Source organism: Rhinichthys klamathensis, unplaced genomic scaffold (genome assembly GCF_029890125.1).
Source record: "Rhinichthys klamathensis goyatoka isolate OS25496 unplaced genomic scaffold, OSU_Roscu_1.1 h1tg000003l_1, whole genome shotgun sequence".
Lineage (NCBI taxonomy): Eukaryota > Metazoa > Chordata > Actinopteri > Cypriniformes > Leuciscidae > Rhinichthys > Rhinichthys klamathensis.
In genome coordinates, this window is record NW_026606556.1 from 3,628,562 (window position 1) to 3,649,573 (window position 21,012).

A 21,012-nucleotide genomic window follows, 5' to 3' on the forward strand; every position below is an offset into this window, starting at 1 on the left:
GTTAGTTCTACTGTTGTTTAGCAATACCCTACAGCCTCCATAATTATGCTCCTAAGATACCTTGTTGTAACCAATTTTTTAAAACCGCAACACATGTATCCATGGCACTTAATACTATTTGTATGACGCATTATATCGCTTCTTTTGTAGAGGGTTTGCAATCACTTATGTGATTCCATTTCCTTAGCAAGGCATAGGTTTGAGACAGACAGTGTTTTATAGCACAGTGAGCTCTCAAAAGATCAAGGAAAGTGTTTCTTATGTGTATGTGTGTGTGTGATGTATGGCTCTAGGTATGTCCTTGCTTTGGTACTTGTGTGTACTTTTTCTCCAGCCTTTCTTGGTGTGCCAATGTCAGCTGGAATCACTGCCAGCCCACTGTTGGTGCCAGCACCAGTAAAATGTCCTCGATAGTCAGTCATAATGTTTCAATAGATAAATGAGGCCAAACCTGTGCGCGCACACACACACACACACACACACAAGCCTCTTTCTGTATGAATGATGTCATGCAAATGGCAGTTAGTGATGCAAAGAGTGACCTTTGTGAACGTTTTGTACAATTGCTCTCATTAAAAAGACAGCATGCATTGTCCTATTATTATTATTATTATAGACATCTCAACCACCGCCTTCAATTTCTGCCTGGATCAGTTTGCGGCTTTTTCATTTATTGTTAGAGCTTCTTATGTGGAAGACAGATGGTCACACAGCAACCGCTCACGTGCTGGAAGAGTGTTTATTGTATGATATGAAATGAAATTCTCTGTAAATGCAAAGTTATGCCAACTCATGTAATCATGAGCTTTAATATTTCAGAACCAAGTATCAAGATCACTTTAAAAGAAAAACTACATTTGCATTTTCAGAAGGAAATATCAGTACTTGCAAGGCAGCAACAGGAAAGTGTAGTTCAGGTTTTGGTTTTTGTGTAAATCACCTTTACACAAGGCTTTGCACGAGTTGCTTTGTTAAGCAGTTTATCTTATCTTAAGAGTTGTCATAATTCAGTGCATTTCTTGTTTTCTGTCAAATTTATGTTTGCAAATTAAGAGCAAATCTTAATACGTGTACTTCCCTATAGTGTGTAAAATCTGTAAGTCGAAATGAATAGGATCTCTAAATACACGTCATTCAAAGTTGAAAGTAAAAGAAAAAAAAGAGCCCTGTATGCCATTCCAAACATGTATAACTTTTTTTCTGCAAATTACAAAAGATATTTTAGGAATGTTTTGACTATTTTTGTAATGAAAGTCAGTGGGCTCCAAAACCCTTTAAATTTTATTATATGAAAAAAATATTTCAAAATATCTTTTTTGTTTCACAGAAATAAGTCAACATCGCTCAAACTTTATAATTGGAGTGTGTTCACAGCAAAACTGAGTGCAACTGAATAAAACTGAAGGCAAAGGTCTCTGAATGTGTTTAAATTTTTAAAAAATATTTTTAGCTTGACATGGCGTGTTAAAAATACGTTATTTAAGGTGCAAAATCTTGAAGTAACGGTGAGTCACAACGAAATGATGTCCATGATCTGACACAAGTATAAACGAAAAATTTAAAATCAGTTGTAGTGCGCAGTGACCTCTTGAATCTCAGTGTTTGACAAGTACAGTTTCACATTTCAAGCATCACTTACTGCACATCATGCTTTCAGGCAGGATCCTGAACTCCAAATCCTCGTCATTTCATCTTGCAATTACAATCACTTCTCTTGTCTAATAGCGGCATGCAAACTGAAAATCAATTATCATAGAAATTACATAAATTTGCATACAGTAGGCTGCATAATGAGTCGCAAAATTGGCATTTGCTAAAGACGGCCAGATAGAGGAAAAGGAAACATCAACAAAGGCTGGATGAGAATGATGAAACTGACCTCTATTACTGCTCATTTTGATTATCTTTGATAAAAAAATACAGACATATCTAAGAGACACAAACTGCAGTAATTGCTCTTATTTAACAGTTAATTTGTCTCAATTAATGGCTGTCAATCAATTAAACATTTTAATGGAATGAGTTGCATGATATGGTGAATAAATATCCCCAAATTACGATAGATTAATATATCACATTATTGAGGCTAAAAAATAATTTAATAGACATCACAAAAAAGTGGCATTAGAGGTAAATATATTGTGTTTCATATCATTGATTAAATTTGTAAGTCTTTCCCAAGGTGGTTGATCACATGATGTAACGCTGTTAATTGACAGCTGTAGTCTGAAAATGTCCAGTTTATGTATCTGAAGTATTTATACACATTAAAAATGACTTAAGCCGCGTTTCCACCAAAATTACCTGGAACAATTTGTCCCAGGAACTTTTTTCCCCCAGACCTGTTGCTTTCTGCATTTCCACAGCGGTCTAAAGTACCGTGAAGATTAGGAAAATTAGTCCGGTGACGTAGGACTGCACCCACCGCAACAGATTTTTAAAAATGGTGGTTGAAAAATTCTGCGTAGAGTCAACCAATCAAAATGCAATTGTTCAATAGCCAACCTGCAATGGATGATTTTTCAGTTATATATGCCATGTCTTCAGGCTATACTTCAGGCTATGAATTACTTTTAGGCCCCGATCACACCTAACATGTTTTTCAAGTTTGAAAACTCAAAGGCACACAGCACTGCCAATTGGCCCCGATCACACAGAACTAGAAGTGCGCTGCGTTTTTTAATGTTGCTTAGCAACCAGAGTCAGCTGTCCTGTCAGTCTAATCGCGAGCGCTCTAAAAAAAAAAAACCGCTATGACGTCGGGCGCTTTTTCCGCTCGAAGTTGCATTTTTTTTCAACTGCAAAAACGTGAGAAGCAGCAGGCGGTAAAACGAGAGGCGCCTGGGTCACATAAACAGTGCGCAGAACGCTCACTACCATAGGAAAATAATTGAAAAAAAGGCGCCTGGGGGCCCTGGGGCTTTAACTCCTGGGGGCCCCATGCTGCATGCACACCTATACATTCCTCAAAAATGCATACTATTGCCTATATATAGACCCATGAGTGTGGATTATTTTCACCTCACGAATAACAGTGAGGGGTCGAAATTAACGTGACTTGGGGCAAAAACGCCACCAAAATGGATAAAAATTTCCCCGAAAATCAATTTATAGGTGCAATTTCTTGTTTGTATTTATAGTTAAGCAATATCACATGAGCAAAAATGCTGTTTTCCCTAATATCAGCATGATTGAAAATGTGAAATTTACTTTACAACAATTCAGTAAACAAGAAGTTAAAGGATTAGTTCACTTTAAAAAAAACTCTTGCTGATAATTTACTCACCCCCATGTCATCCAAGATGTCCATGTCTTTCTTTCTTCAGTCGAAAAGAAAATAATGTTTTTGATGAAAACATTCCAGGATTTTTCTCCATATAATGCACTTTGCTGGGCACCAAACGGTTCAAGGTCTAAATGACCGTTTCAGTTCAGCTTCAAAGGGCTTTAAACGATACCAGTTCGAACAGGAGAGTTCGCAAGGCGAGCATTTGTGCCTATAACACTTTAACTTTTTTATTTATTTTTGAAATGACAGATCGTTTCGCTAGATAAGACCCTTATTCATCGTCTGGTATCGTTTAAAGCCCTTTGAAGCTGAACTGAAACGGTCATTTAGACCTTGAACCGTTTGGCTACCATTGAAGTCCATTATATGGAGAAAAATCCTGGAATGTTTTCATCAAAACCATTAATTTCTTTTCGACTGAAGAAAGAAAGACATGGACATCTTGGATGACATGGGGGTGAGTAAATTATCAGCAAAAGTTTTTAAAAAAGTGAACTAATCCTTTAATATTAAATTACTTACATTTTAGGCACAATATTGTCTCTTTTTGCTTTATCTTGACAATGCAAATGGTTCCAAACAAAGCTACAGCAGTGGTTTCTTTCCCAAATGAATTTGAGTAAAAAAGAAGAAAAAACTAGCACCACTACAACTGAATTTTGATTCAAATTCATTCATTATTATGAATCATTCCAATCCCATATGAGAGAGACTGGACATTATCGGAGGGTAAACGCACCACAACTATACAGTGTGATGAGAATGGCAATATAGCATTTGGTTGTGCTATAAAGTTACTTGGATAAAATAGCATGTTCCTATAAAAACTACCCAATTTTAAAAAAACAAACACCTGAAATGCTGTCACCCTGGTAAAAATGTAGTTTATTTAGTAGAAAATTAAGACAAAAGGTAAAAATTAAGTAGTTCCCAGAATTGATTTTGTTTGTGTTTGATAAGTGTTTTTTTGTTTGTTTTTTTGATACAGGTGATGGAGTATGAGAACCGGATCAGAGCTTACTCCACCCCAGACAAGATATTTCGCTACTTTGCCACCCTGAAGATCATCAGTGAGCACGGAGATGCCGAGGTGTACATGACGCCACAGGACTTTGTGCGCTCCATCACACCCAATGAGAAACAGCCAGAGAGTGAGTTTCAGTCTTTCTTGATCGGGGTTGGGCAAAATTCAGAATTGGATATTGTAATTGACCACATCAGAAAGGATGTTGAATTGGAATGACAGGAAGAAGAATTTACAGAATTGAAAAGAAAGTCAACTGTCAAACAACAGAGAATCTTTTATTATTAATTAACAAAGTTATTTTTATCAGTGAAGCACTGAAATCTATTTAGCTGAAAATGAATTTTCAGGTTCGGCTAAAGCAGTTCTGAAAAAGAATTAAAGAAGGACTATACGCCTGCGCACATATATATTCAAACGCGCATACCTATAGACTAAACATGTGATGCGCATGTGCACGCTGTCAGCGTTTTTCTGGCTGCTCTCTTAAGGCCCCGGGTGTGCTCATTGTACCACACCGTTGGACTATTTTCTTTAATCTTCTTTAAGCGCAAAGGAGCAACTGTGTCTAAAGTTGAAACTGGAAAAGAGAGAGTCAAAAGTTTCTGTCACAATATCGAGTGCTTCTAAGCTATCTAGGATGCTGACTGCTGAGGAGATGAAACTGATCAGGAAAATGATTAACAAAGCAATCTTTAGTGGCAGAAGTGATAGGTCTAACATATTTGTAACACGGAGTCGGCTTTGCAGCCTTGGCTAAATGAAGTTTACACAAGACTAGATAATGATCTGAGATGTCATCGCTCTGCTGTAGAATTTCAACGGCAACAACATTGATTCCATGTGACAATATTTGATCTAGAGTATGATTACGACAATGAGTAGGTCCTGACACGTGTTGTCTAACTCCAATATAGTTCAGAATGTCTTTAAATGCCAATCCCAATGCATCTTTTTTGTTATCTACATGTATATTAAAAATCACCAACAATTAGGAGGACTTTATCTGCAGCCAGTAATAACTTGGCCTGTATACAGTAGCCAGCACAAATCCCAAACATGATTTATCATTTACACTAGATAGTGTTACATTAAGCACCAACACTTCAAAATAATTATATTTAAAATAAGACTTCTCAGTAATTCTGAAGATATTACTATAAATTACAGCAACACCTCCCCCTTTGCCTGTCAGACGAGGCTCATGTTTATAACAGTAATCTTGGGGGGTGGACTCATTTAGAGTAATGTAATCGTCTGGTTTTAGCCAAGTTTCTGTCAAACACAGCACATCTAGGTTATAATCTGTGATCATATCATTAGCAATAAGTGCTTTTGAAGTAAGGGATCGAACATTCAGCAACCCAAGCTTTATCATTTGTTCATCTGTATTATAGCACTTTTAAATTTGCTTTGATGTCAGGCGCTCTGGCTCCCAGCAAACATGTGACTATGGTGGCTGGTGTCTCTATTTTCACGTTCCGTGTAATAGAATCGCCAATAATTAGGGCACATTCAACAGGATTCTCAGTGGGTGTTTCACTGAGTGGGGAGAACCGGTTTAATGTTGTAATCGGAACGGAAGAGCAGTGTTTTGTCCCACGACTACAGCGTCTCACGGTCACCCAGTTGCCCTGCTGCACGGGCTCTTCAGCCGGAACCGAACAATGTACAGTGTTCACTAAGCTAGTCGCATCCAAAGCAGTATCTAAAGCCCTTGCACTCTTACTATCCTCAATTAAAGTTTGGATGCGTGTCTCTAGTTCTGAAATCTTCTCCGTTAGCCTGACTGTCTCCCTGCATTTATTACATTTAAATCCCTCATTACTGACAGAGAAGGCTATACTATACATGTGACATGAAGTGCAAGTGACAATAACAGGAGAAGACATTACTCACTGTGTTTGTTGACTGATCCTACTCACCACAGTTGTTTGATAAGACTCGTAAAAGGCGAGAGCGCGCGCGGTAAAAAAAAGACGGCAAGCACAGATAGCAGGTTAACAGGCTAGCGAGATACTAGCGTGTTGTGCTAGCAATAATGATTTAGATGAAAGCTAGCGATGTCAGATTAATGTGATAGGCAATATTAGACTATCTAGTTGATGAGTAAGTTAAATTTAGCAATTAAAAACAACAAGGAATGATAATAAATGAAAATTAATTAAGGAGCAACGAGAGGAGTATTTCGATACCAAGGAAGGTATGGCTGGAAGATATGAAAGTAGTTAAACTCTTAGTGCTTATATTCTATATCTCTAACACAACTAAAAAGTCGTAACTAGGTTTATATAAGGTAGGGGACATACACACACACACAGGAATATATCATATTCATTCTGGGATGCCTTAATTATGAGTTAAATGGAAAGAATGTCTGTGCATATTTATATTGACTGCCTTTCTCCAATGTCCATGCCACATGGCCTTTCGTGCCTGCCGTGGGAGGGAAGTGGAGTTGATTAAGATCTTTTTGAACCTCGCAAATGAGCTTGGAGGTGTTTCTGTTTAGCCTCTGCCAGGCCACTAAAGTGACAATGGGGCAATTTGATCCAGACTCATCGGCGCTAGGCCTGTGATTTACATGAAGTAGTCCAAAAAGGTTAAAAGCTTTCTGAAGCTTAGAACTGAATCGGTCATCGTGATCCAGTCCAGACGCTAAATGTCATGAAATGTTTCATGCACACAATGTAAATAAGCTACAACAGGTAAAGATGTGTGGATGCTAAGGCTGGGTTGACAATATCGATTTGTTGTTTTATCGATCTTCCTTTTGCTATGCTGTTTTCAGTTGATGCATTGACAAAAAAAATTAACTAAACATTATTTGTAGCACACCTATGATCCAATAATCGCAATAAGCTCTGTGTTTTGTTACTTCTGATATAAAACTAAGTCTTAGCTAATTTCTAACAAAATTCAAACAATAAATATTTTGAAATTCTTTAATTAGGGATACACCGAAATGAAAATTCTTGGCCGAAACCGAAAACCGAAAAAGAAGAAACCAAGGCCGAAAACCGAAACACCGAAAGAAATTATGCCAATTATTAGTACCATTGCATTTATGGCTATGACTGTACAAACTTTACTAAAATCAAGGCATTCCAATTGCATAAATTAATATAAAATTTTCAAAGAATAAATCAATTACAAATCATGCAATATTTATTTAGCACAATGCACAGTATAAAATAAAATTCAAACTAAAATGTTTAACTTGACCCCACTCATGTAATCTACTGGCCTGCAGAAAGGTTTTAAAATGAAATGTTCTCTCATAAAAACAAAGCCGAGCACGAACTTCTCATCACACCAGCACCAGTTTGCACGTCTAAATTAGTTGCTTACATTTTAAAAAATGAGCATACAGTAGCATAAAAAGCCTTTTTAAATGAACAAAGGTCCATGTTTAATACAAATGTACACGAAACTTAATGAAATATGTTTAGTGAAATTAGAAAATATTTAAGAGAGCGTTCATTTAGTTGTATACATACATACATATTTTTTTGTAATGTCACAAGTAATAATCTCAGGGTTTACTGGGTTTTACATGATTATTTTTGTATTGGCGGTGGTATACTAAAAAATAAACATTGTCACGTGTTTAACTTTCTTCTTCTCACCGATTCCTGATGGTTAGAGGACAGTTACTTGAGTCGTCCCCTGTCGTTTCAAAGAATAGTACAACGTAGTGATGGGCGATACTGCAAATTTCTGTATCGATCCGATACCAAGTAAATACAGGGCCAGTATCGCCGATACCGATACTTTTTCATTTTTAAAGCATGCATTTGAACTTGTATGCACTTTCCTGTGTGTCATGATTTATGAGGTGAATGCATCATTAATATGCTAAATCTGAACACTTTTTCATGACTACTAGGCCTAAATATTTTGTGATTTGTGCTCTCAACTCCCCTTTAATTAGTCAGTGACTTTTACAAAACTACCCTAATTATAGTACTAGCCTACTGTTCAAAAGTTTGGGGTCTGTAAGATTTTTATTTTTCTCTTAGTAAAAACTGTAATAATACAATTTAACAATTTAACATAGGCTATCTGTTTTCTATGCCATGGTAAACTGTAATTTATTCATGTGATCAAAGCTGAATTTTCGGCATCATTACACCAGTCATGATGATAATTCATTTTAATATGCTGATTTGTTGCTCAGGAAACATTTCTTATTATTATCAATGTTGAAAACAGTTTCATATTTTGTTGGAAACCATGATACATTTTATGCAGAATTATTTGATGAACAAAGTTGAAAGAACAGCATTTATATGAAGTAGATTTTTTTTACAGTGTAAAACCCGTGACTGTCACTTTTGATCAATTTAATGCATCGATCCTTGTTGAATAAAAATATTAATTTCATAAAAAAGATCTTACTGATGTCAACATTTTAAACCGTTATGTACAGTTTTGGTTTGTTTATTACGAAATAACTCCCGATTGTTTCTCTGTCATCTAAGCAAGGCTTCGTTTCCCAAACGCACTGGGCCTGTGAGCTCAGCGAAGCACCAGCAGCGAACTCTCTCTGTGATTGATTGGTTTCGTCTTGTATACAGATGACTAGGAGAAAAGGTTCTATCCTACACAATTACCCGCTAACATTCGCTTATTTTTCCACATAGAAGCTTATTTTACGCACGGAATTGCGTGCTTAATTAATAAAAAATTACTGGTAAAAAAAATCACATTTGGATCGATATTTTTATGTGAGGATCGATCCTTTTCGATACCACGTCAGTATCGATACTTCAGGATCGATCCGCCCATCACAACGGCGAGCGCGTCAAGTATAAACGCCTCGACCGTTTGGAGAGGTGCGCGCGCTGTCTGTGGAGACTCGCTGCGGAGGCAGGCGAAAGTATATACAAAGCTTCCGTCTCCTCGCGGGTTCAGATATACGGAAACACGTCCACACCGCAGACATGTTGCTTCAGACAAGCACGTGCAGCTCGCGGTTTCTGTTTGCGTCATCACAACATTTCGGCCGTATTGTTTCGGTGATAAAAGTCTTTCGGCCGAAAACCGAAAATGCCCTTTTGGGCCATTTTCGGCCGAAAATTTTCGGTGGCCGAATATTCGGTGCATCCCTATCTTTAAAGGAGAACTTCGGCGCAAAATGAACCTTTGGTCTAATAAAACAATGGTACCTAGTCAACCGTTCTCTGAGATTTGTTTTCATGATAATCGAATGTAAAGAGTTTTATCTCTAAAAACTGTTTAGCGTATAACGCTAGTAATGGGGGCATATAATAAGTAAAAAGAAATCGCTAGTTTATACCACTAACAAGACTCAAAATAGCCCCACACTAACACAGTAACATAATGAGTCCCTACATGCAAAACGAAGCATTGAGAACTTTGTAAGTGTACAGACCGTTTAATAAGAAGATAAAGATAAAGATAAAGACAGTCCACTTCGTGTATACAGACTGGAGCCATCTTTGGAAAACAGTCTCGACTAATCAAACCACGAACGACGTGCTAAGTGAGCTGAACTGTATGAAGTTCAGTGAACTTCTGAACTGTATGAATGGCGTTCGTGGTTTGATTAGTCGAGACTGTTTTCCGAAGACGGCTCCTGTCTGTATACACCATAGACATAATAAATACCTATTGGCCGCTTTGGAACGTTGCTGCGATACGTCAACGGGTCCGCCATTTTGCGGAGGGCAAGACTGCACTGTAATCAAATGTAAGTAAACGGGGGAGCTGCGTTTTTTTCTGGATAAAAACAAAACTGTTTTTACATTTATCAACCGATTTCAGTGGTTTGTATGTGGTGTACAAAAAGTTCCATCTCTAGTTATTTAAAATCTCGATAGTTAGTTAGATTCTTTTAATAAAGAATGGTCAAAGCTCAGGCTTGTCATGTATCTGGCTTTTTATTCTTGGATAAGAATGGTGAAGACCCCCATACTGAGATATAATTTAAGTTTTCTTATTGTGGAAAAAGCATTTTCTGTGATTGACCAGATTTTAGCAATAACAAAGATAACTGATGGATCCTTTATGATAATACGTACAACTACAGTGCAATGCAAATAGTAAATATAACATAAAGTGAGAAGTAATAGTAAATAGTTTAGTCAATAAAATAAACAAATAGTATACAGCAAATAAAATAGTAATGATTAGTATAATTATATAATATCATAAGTACAATAATACAATCATAAAAAATTGATAATAGCATAGTTTATTAATAATACTATAATAATAGCAATAGAATAAGAAATATCAATTACAGAATATACACAATAAAAAATAAGTTAAATAGTGACTTTAATATTCAACTCTTTTTGTTAAATTTCAGTTTTATTGATCAGTAATAGCCATTATAACAGAAGTAGCTTCAGTCAAACATACAGCAGGATACAACGTTAAAATAGCCTAAATATGAAGTTATGAAACTTCACTTTGCCCTCAGCCAAAACGATTTACCAGGGAACCATTTATAGATTAATGAGACCAAAGATCGCCCGTTAGATATACACAAGACGAATTATATCTCATGTTTAACCACTAGACTACAGACATCCGAGTCAGCGGCAAAACTTCAGAAGCACTGGCCGAGGTACGGCTGTTCCAGGCGGGGTAGACGAGCTGAGCCCCGGTGATAGCATCTTACAACTCCGAAAGCGTCAGATCAAATTTTTAAATAGGCGCTATCTTTATAAACAAACCACAGATTTGAGCTTTAAACAACTACATTGTCGACTGAAAAACTATTAAAACTACATTTCGTGACACAATAGCAGTAGTATTTTTAAATTTATCCTCTTAACGTTACTGTTACTAATTAAATCATGACCAAATACAACCAAAAACAAACGTTCAGTCTTGCTTGTGAAAGGTAATTCCTCGAAAGCTGTTTTCAATTGTGTGGCACAGCCCCAAACAGCGCACAAAACATGCATTTTTCTCAATTCCCGGTATGAGAGGTATGGGAAAGTTGCCATCCCCAACATGGCGGCGCCGTTGACGTACGCTCCAGCAGCCAATAGGGCGTCTATGTATTTATTATGTCTATGGTATACACGAAGTGACAACCACACCAACGCGGTTGTAAAGTGCCACCGCAGTGGCTGAGTAGCACCGGCGGTGGTCTGCCAAAACACATTTTTTTGTATGTGAATGCTGTTTTACATTAATATCATGACAGAAGTGAAGCACAAAGCTCTGTTTACAAAAGAAATAATAGGTTAGCAATTAAATGTTCCCAGCCATGGAAACGTTTGGATTCATGACGAAGGATAGAGTTGTGCGTGAACCCATTAATTTAAGCTTTGTCGGCTTTGGATTCTGTTTTGCGATCTGGTCACCTGATTATCAGCGAATTTAAAGGGGTCATATAATGCCATTTTTGTACACGCTAATATGATTTTTTAGGGTCTAAATTAAAAATTTGTAATATACTTTAATTAAAAATTCTCATTAGTATTGTAAGAAAACACTTATTTTACCTGGTCAAAAACAGCTCTGTTTTCAGCACGCCGTTTTAGTGCATATGCCTTTAAATGATCATGAGCTGCGCTCACTCCGCCCCTCTGTTCTGTGCATACACCGTTTGTAACACAATAACACAAGAACCATAACGCGTTGTTCAGTATAAACGTGGAATTATGAATTATATTGAGAACGTCATACATAGAAAACATGCCGTAATGTACCCTGACTGAGTGTAAACCTTAGACGCATTCATTGTGAAGCGTGCAGCTAGCGATTTGCAAAGATTAATATATTAATATAAAGTTTAATAAAACGTTTCACTCACTTCCGTTCTTCTGGAGGTTCAGCAGGAACACGAATTTCTGGTACCGATCCTTTTTAGCAAAGCTTCTTAGCAAATCCAGCTTTATACTGACCCTCGTTTATAAAGCAGTCTGGTGTGTGAAATGACTCGCGCAAACATGAGAGCATTGACGTTGCTCGTGGGGAATATTCCCTTCGAAAACAAAACTCAGCCACTGCGTCTTCAGCGGTTCGGATTCAGGAACATTAAAATGACTGCTGTGTTCGTTATTACACCCAAGAACAGAACACCACAATCGTTTAGACGCCATTCTGCTCATAGACAGTGCTCCAGCATATCAACAATGACCGCGCCGGTCCGGTCCGCGCCGCGCAGACTATGATTGACAGCTACCTCATGTGCAAGGGCGGGTCTGTGTTGAAACGCTCCCGTCAATCAACAATCGTGGGAGGGGCGTCCGTTTTATTGACGTCACAAAAACGAACGGCTCGATTTGAGGCAGGGGAAAACATATAAGGAGATTAAAACAAAACCACTGGATGGATTTTTATCATTATATGATGTTTGTGTACAGGCACTGCCAACACACATTTCAGTACAATCAACTTGTAAAAGTGCATGTACCATTATATGACCCCTTTAACAATATTCCGTTAGTTATTCCACTGGACATGGAATCTCTTGTTTCTTTTCCCAAATCTTCACTCACATCTCACCCATTTTTGCAGGGGATCATAAATGTTTCTTCCTTTGGTTCGCTTTTAATTAGGCCTAATGTATTTGCATTCTTTACTGTGGTAAAGTAGAAAAACGCTGTAGGAAAGATAGCCTACCTTTTTACTTGCACGTCAAATTCTTTTTAACACAGTTTGTGCTTGTTATTATACTTGGTAAGGCGTGTCAAGGTTATTTGCAAAGCGCGTTTCACACCCGTGGGTGATTTTAGTTTAGCTTTCTCTGGCAGCGCAAAATCAAACATAGCTTAAATGTCTTGCCCTTGTGGAAGATAAAATTCACACTTCAGAGCTTTTACAACAATTAGAAAACACATGAAGATTTTAGAAAAGAGATCGATGGTCTCTTTACTGTGTCCCACATCCCTCTCAAAGCGCAGAGCAGTAGGCTATTTCATGGAAATATAAAACGTTTTAAAACATATAAAATGTTTTTTAAATATTTAACTTTTATTATATTATTAAGGTTAATAGCCTATTATTTACTGATATTTATTTCAATGCTTTACAAGCTCTAGTGTGACGTTTCATTGATTGAAGTGCTCAAATAAACACGCATGTCTGTTACGAAATGGATGTTTGAGCCTTGTTTATTATTATTATTTATTTCAAAATGTATTTAATTGAGGTGTGTGTGTGTGTGTATATATATATATATATATATATATATATATATAACACCCCCCCCAACCACTGCACCACTGCTGGTGGTTGGTCCATTACCACTGCATTACCACTGGTATAAAACTGCCACCATCACAGCCCTACTGGATAGTGGATGCAATCGTCTTGGCTTGTGGAAGCCAAAATATATCGCTCTTTACTGCATGACACGCTAACTTGCATTTTTTCCTGCCAACTGTGGAAATAACTTAAAATACTTCGTCATTTTTGGTCATACAGATAAGAGTAATGCATCATTCAATCAACTGTAAAGGGTATTAACTCATAATAACAAGAAAATGTTGTGCCTTTGTGAATTAAAGAAAACAAACAGGATGTGCTTTCTACACGCTCTGTGAACTGGAGCGTGTCGCATAAATGAACTTTAGCGTATACTTAGCGTATACTTGCCTCACAGACATGAAAAAATATATCTATGGAAAGCCTGAAATGTCTACTTTTTAAACAAAACCAATTCAAATTGAAAATAAATACTCTATGCTTATGTAATCTGTATGAAATGTGCATTTCTCTCTATATGCGCGTTCACTATACTGCGGAGATGGCGAGTCAGCATCGTAAACTTGATCTTTGCAGCCAAAACTGACACAGAAAACACTAGTTTATTAATAAATATTTAAAATGTGTCCTTGCTATTTTTTTCCCTTACACATTCATAATCATTGCAGCAAGCTTTATCCTTGCACTTGAGCATGGAATAGGCTATATCATGCCTATATATATTAAACGGCCATTATGGTTTAGTATTCTCCTCGGTATATATTTAAGTAATTCAATTTATATAATCGTGTGATTAGTCGACTATAATGGCTTAAAGGAGCCGTATGTAAGATTGTGGCCAAAACTGGTACTACAATCACTTTCAAATTACTTATCCCCTCTCCCTCCCCCCTGACTCGAGGTTGCCAGATAGGCTGCAGGATCCAACATTTTTTTATCCAACACGTTTGAATATGCAGCTGTGGTAACTAGAGCAGAGCTGGCAACCCGGATGCTGCAACACTACTGACTTCGTGATTGGTAGATCGGTGGAGGGTGGAGCATCAGACCAAAACACAACATGACAATATCAACATCAGTTGAGGGCTGCAACTTCACTTTTTAAATGACAATATCCTGGCTGAACTACTGTTGTCAGTGATGTAAGTATTTGAAATGAACATGATTTCTTAATGTCTAGTGACATATCAGGGCCATTTTATGATTATTTAAAAAAACATTTCTTACATACAGCTCCTTTAAATTATCAACTACTAGTCGACTAGAAAAATCTTTAGTCTGGTGCAGCCTGACTCCAAAGTCATGTAACTTCATGGTAAGCTTCTTTCTGTATCTGTCATAAATAAGTCATAAATACACCAATAGCCACTAGCCTGTGAAGCGGACTGACTTTCTCGATCATTTCCTGTGCTCTAATCTGAGTCTATATTGTTCCTCTGAGGGCTGAGGCTATGAAATGTGGTTACTCTAAGTCATGGGGTTTTGACCTGTCATCATCTTATTGCAGCAGTGAAACAAACTGAAAACTATCGCTGTCATGTGAAATTTAAACCGTTGTTACTATTTTAACCCCCATCAACCTCCAGGGACTGACAGGGTCATGCTTTTCAGTCAAACCTTGGCTACATTCTACTTCAAATATCTATGCCCTTCACTCGCTGACTTGCCTGCGTCTCATGAACTCTCATAAACATTGTTGCATTCTGCTAGTGTCCACTAGTGTCTGAAGGGAACGGCCTAAGCCCTTGATCACTTGGAACCCGCTATGAAGATTATTTATAAAATGAAGTGGAACGCAGCCCACAACATGAAGCACTAAACAACTGTATTGGCTTTTTTGACACATTCTATCATATTCTGACATATTTTATGTAGTAACCATCAAAATACACTAAATAACTTTTTTTAGGCAGAGGATTCAGTTTAAAGTGTAAATAGTGTTGGATGCTATGTGTGCTTAAATAGTGGTAGATGAAAACTATCACTAACTGTAATGGAAAGTTGACATTTTAAAAGAATCTGGGTCTTCTCGGGTCCATTCAGTAAAAGCACATTTATCTAAAATTACCCAAGACCCGAGGCTACTAATACTAATATTACACCCGACCCGTGTCCGAGGCACTTTTCAAGGTTTCCGACGTGAACCTTATTTTCGTGAAGACTAAAACTATTGGTCAAAAAACATTTTCGTAAACTGAAATAAAATAGAAATTTTAACACAAATGAAAAACTAAACGAAACTAACAACAGTAATTAATAAGCTCACATCCTGTACCGGGAAATCACGTTTTTCCATTCCACTGCGCTACTTTATTTTTCAATGTAAACACGCGCTAGACGGACATGTTTGACCAACGTTGGCTTTAGCAGCGTCTCGACACTATGTTCTAAAAACGCGGCACTCAAGCTAAAATAAGTTTAACTTTCAAAATACGTGTCTCGAGACCTTGCGGTTTTTACACATTTCACTGCCCGCGTCTCGCTTTTTCAAAGCAAAACCACTTTCTGTGTGAACCAGCCCTAAGAAGAAGAAATGTCCAAATAAGTATTTCCATCATGTATAGACCTTATGCAAAGGCAGCTGTATCTTAATTCCAAGATAACCATCTCATGTGAAACCAAACAAGATAACACGCATAATAGACGACAGGACACCACACTGAGCAGACAACCGAAAAAACAAATGGCATGTCTAGCCCATAAATAGATGTACATTTGTCAGAGTAGAAGTAAACTTAATTTCTGGTCTGAATAGAACACATGAATATGAGTAGAACTATGAGTATATTATATTAAAAGATGTAATAGACAAAAAGCATAAATGGATCAATACAATAAACTTTCAAATAATGTTTGAAAGAATTAATCATAATAATCATACGCATGTTTTTTTATTTTTCTTATACACCACATGTTTCATCTTTAATATGAATGAGTATGAATGTATAATTTTAACTTTTAAGTTGCATTTGTTAAGTTGCTTCTTTGTTCAATCTCAAACAATTATTTAATTTTGTATTATTAAGAGGTTTGCACAACTAAACTAAAACTAACAAAACCATTAATAAGACTAACGAAAACTAAACTGAAATTTATAGGAAGTTTGAAAATTATATTAAAATAAAAACTCATTTAAAAATGCAAAACTATAATAACCTTGGACCTGCTCGGGTCTCGGGTTGGACCTCCAAGTGGAAGACCTCTAAATGAGAGATCCACCTTTCAGTTAAGAGACACGCATGCACATTAGCTAGACCAACCTGAGGAAATACAGCTTTTTAGCACAATTTGAGCTAAAGAAGCTATACATTTTTTTTTTTTTTTTTTTTTTTTTTTTAAGATTTCATTGAAATACGTTACTGAACTATAAGCTTAGCCTGCAGTTTTTCTCCATTGAAGCAGACAGGAGACATGTGACTGGAAAACCGCTGCCTGGGGCATTACCAAAATGAATTGGCTTTGGTTTTATTCATTAGACGGTCAATTTTAAATAATTTCATCATATTATCTGCTTTCACGTAGTGTTTAATAATGGCTTTTTACATTATTTACTTTATCAGTTAGTGCAAACAGCAACATCTTGGCATTAGCATTTTGATGGGGGCTTGAATTTTGCACACCTCCCTCATGGGTCATCTTAGTTCCCCATGGTTCCCCATTCCACCCCTCACATGATACCGGAGTCCATGACAGCTGAGCTAGGAAAATAGCTGTTGCGTGTAAAGAGATGGCAAACCACGCAGAGGCTTTTATAGGAGGGAATGCCACAGTGAAGCCCAACTCGTTGAGTGAGTGCGCGTGTGACGTTGCTTGGTAAATGAATTAGCATGGTAGAATGAAAGGCTCAGTCACTCTCACCCAGAGGCAGAGCTGATGCAAGAGATTTGATCACTCGCCATGAATAACCGATAGAAGTGCTGATGGCTGGAAATGTGTGTATTTGCATGTGTAAATGCATTTGCACTTTGCGTTCAGAGCCAAAAGACCATTTTCAGACCAGTCTGCATTATACATAACGATTTGTCATCTTGGACAGTAAATGTTAGATATATGAATTAGATTATGGACTGTTATGAGGTCACTCATTTTGGTACTCTAGCCTTAGATGTTTTCACTCCTGGCGCGTTTGGAGCGTTTGTTTCGGGAACCTGGCGTGATCACACCAAAACAGTCGATCAGAGATCGCCCGGTTCGCTTGTGGTGAAAAAGCAATCCGACCCAACGGTCCAACGAATCAGGCTATATCATAGTATAGGATAGGTAGTTACTAGATGTGTAACGGTACACAAACTTGACTGTTCAGTTCAGTACGTACCTCACTTTTGAAGTCATGGTTCGGTGCAGCAGGGGGGAGAAAACTAAACATAAAATTGCTGCTTCTTTTATCTTTTAAACTGTTTTTTTTTTTTTTAAACAAATGTTTCTCTGTTTAAATAAATTCAGTTATAATTTAAGTTTTAGCTAATGTTTTAGCTTAGCTAATGCTGTAAACTATATAGGGAGCTAACACACTACTATTATATTAAAGGTTACAATACTATTATACAAAGTTTTGTACTATTATACAAAAGGTTAACAACAGAGACCAAATTATTAAATTCAGTTGTTTTTTACTAAATTTAATTATAAAGATAGTTTTCTACTCCAATTCATTTTTAAAATATAATCATTTACACAGTGGCTGTCATAACTTGTTTTCATGACAAATGTATTAAATAATCAAGACTAACTCACTAACAGGTTAAGTAAGGGATAATGTACATCCAGCCGGTTGTTATCTCAGAATATAAACCCCCGACAGGCAGACGAGGACCCCGGGGTGAAGCGGATGAAAGGAGAGAGCGAGTCCACGATACTAGATGGCATAATTAAATAACTGTATACAAAAATATTGATTTGACTGAGTTTTAATATTTTATTAGCTCACCAAATGCAAAACTAGCAAGCGTATAGCGCTGCTGACTTCCGTAACCCGGATGAGTCTGTTATCTTTTTTCAGTGGTTGTTATCTGGGAATAACATACCGCTGGATGGCGCGATTGACCAATCAGAATCAAGTATTCCACAGAGCCGTGTAATAAGTAAGGAATAATTGATGACGGGCCGTTGACTTATTAGACAAATAATGCATACCCGCGTCGTGCCAAGGTCATGGGTTTGATTCCCAGGGAAAGCAAGAACTGATAAGAATGTTAATGTGTACCTTGAAATGCAATGTAAGTCGCTTTGGATAAAAGCGTCTGCCAAATGCATAAATGTAATTCTTTATCTATCCAAAATAAATTTTTCTTGTTATGAATTGTATCCTAATTTCAGTTATTGCAGTTAACTACGCGAAGTGATATGGATCTGTAATGCGGTCAAGACCTGCCTGGAACTACTTTAGTTGTGCGTTTCCCTGAACGTTCGGTTAAAGCGTCTACGGGACAAACAGGATTCCACCATATCTTTATGTACACAATAATAAACTTTTACATTGTAATCCTTTCATTTTGAATATTTGCCATGTTTGTGTGCTGCTGCGCATCCCTGTGTGTGTAATAAGCAGAGTGTACGCGCGTTGTGGACCCGCCTATAGGCTCATATTACTAATGCGCCCATTAAATAACAAAAATAATATTGACTTAGAGCTCTTAGAGCAGGTTTCAGTCGGTCAATGGCGCAGTCTATTTCAGTTGCTTCAAAATAGCAACGCGCCAACAATGCACCTGAACACACCTCGTTTTCAGACCAGCAGCCCATGTGCTCACAAATGCATTTGCTATCCAAACAACGTGGCGCAGGATGTTAAAATGATAACTGCGTCGGGCTCAAACTAGCAAAAAAAAAAAACACTTGCGTCGCACCTGGACCTGGTCGCGTGTGATAGGGCCCAATGACTTGAATACACTACATCTCCGATGAACGTTTTAATTTTTGGATTAAAATTTTGAAATATTTATGTTTTTGGGGCTCATAAAGTTACAGGGGGGTACAAGTGTGAAATTCTTGAAAAGAAAACCATGTTGAGTAGAGTTGGAATTATCAATAATTATTATTTCTTAAAAACATTGTATATAATATTTTTTCGAAACATTTCTTTAAAGTAATGAATTAATTTAATGAAATGTATTATTTATGAATTAGTAATTAATGAAATAATATAGTTTTGACATTAAAAATATATTGAAATAAACTTTTTGAAAATAAGGATTATGATGCATACCTCATGTATTCAAGGTGTAAGGACATTTATTATATCATTTATTATTTTTCACTTGATGTCTTCCAAAGTGGCATAAACATTTTTAAAAACCATATGTACTCAACATACAAAGATTACATTTCTAAGAACTTGGCACTTTTTAAACAAATTAAAATTTTCTTGGTCTTTGATACTTATTTGTCACCCACAGAAAACCATCCCCTTAAATATTGTTCTCCATTACATAACACACACACACACACACACACACACACACACATAAAGGCTTTTTAGCACTTATGTACAAGACAGTAGAGGACATAACCCTGACCAAACTTGAGCCTGGATCCCAGCAAGCCAGAAGAAGTGCACTTCCTTCTGTTCCACGGTCTGACAGCTTGGTGCTTCTGTAATGTAATACATTCAGATGTGCTTTAATCACAGGGCTGTGTCAGTAAGACCATGCTAAGAAAAATGGCCACTATTAAAGCAAAGTGGATAGTAAATTTGCACTTTAAGCACAAATTTGACTGCAATCACGAAATGAAAGTATTCACTGTTCACTTGTAAGCGGCGGTACTGGCTGTCTCTTCCTCTTTATCCTCTTTTGTTGGACTCTAAATGATGGCAGTGGCCAGCTCTGTGTCCATACAGCCCACCTCAGCAGTCCTCTAAGACCCACGACACACACCTCCACAGCTTTTTAATCGCTTTGTCCTGCTCTCTTCTTGTCCAGCTCCTTATTTCTTTTCCTTTTATTATAAGCATTGCTGTACCAGCATTGTGGTGGGTGGTATGATCAAAATTTCACCCAGAGATTATCAGTAATTTATCACAGTAACAGTATATATCACAGTATAGTCATTTTAGCTGGGCTTATAACCATCTTTTTATAATAAAATTAATTAAACAGATTACTAACGGAAGGTTCTTTATTATTTTGGTAAGACTTTACATTAACTAACATGAAATAACAATGAGCAATACATTTGGAACAGTATTCATTAATCTTTGTTAGTTAACAAAGGTCTAGCTGCTCATTGTTTGTTTATGTTAGTTCACAGTGCATTAACTAATGATTTTAATAATGTATTAGTAAATGTTAAAATTAACATTAACTAAGATTAAATGCTGTAGAAGTATTGTTCATTCTTAGATGATGTAAACTAAAGTAGTTAACTAATGTTAAAGGTGCAGTATGTAAGAATGATGTGGTATGTATAGTGGTCGAAATAGGTACTGCATTCGAATTCAAAATATTGGAGATGGTCGTTTCTCCCGCCTGCTCCTCAGACTGGACGGCGCTCACACGAGTAACAG

The 21,012-nt window shown here is 36.9% G+C and overlaps 1 protein-coding gene across 1 annotated transcript in view; it reads left to right on the forward strand.

Annotated features, from left to right (window-relative positions):
• Nucleotides 1-21,012, forward strand: part of micu1 (mitochondrial calcium uptake 1) — a 113,011-nt gene that overhangs the window by 39,946 nt on the left and 52,053 nt on the right. The window contains exon 4 of the mRNA XM_056249709.1: nucleotides 4,278-4,440. Within this exon, the coding sequence (XP_056105684.1) occupies nucleotides 4,278-4,440 (163 nt within the window). The remainder of the gene's footprint in view (nucleotides 1-4,277; nucleotides 4,441-21,012) is intronic.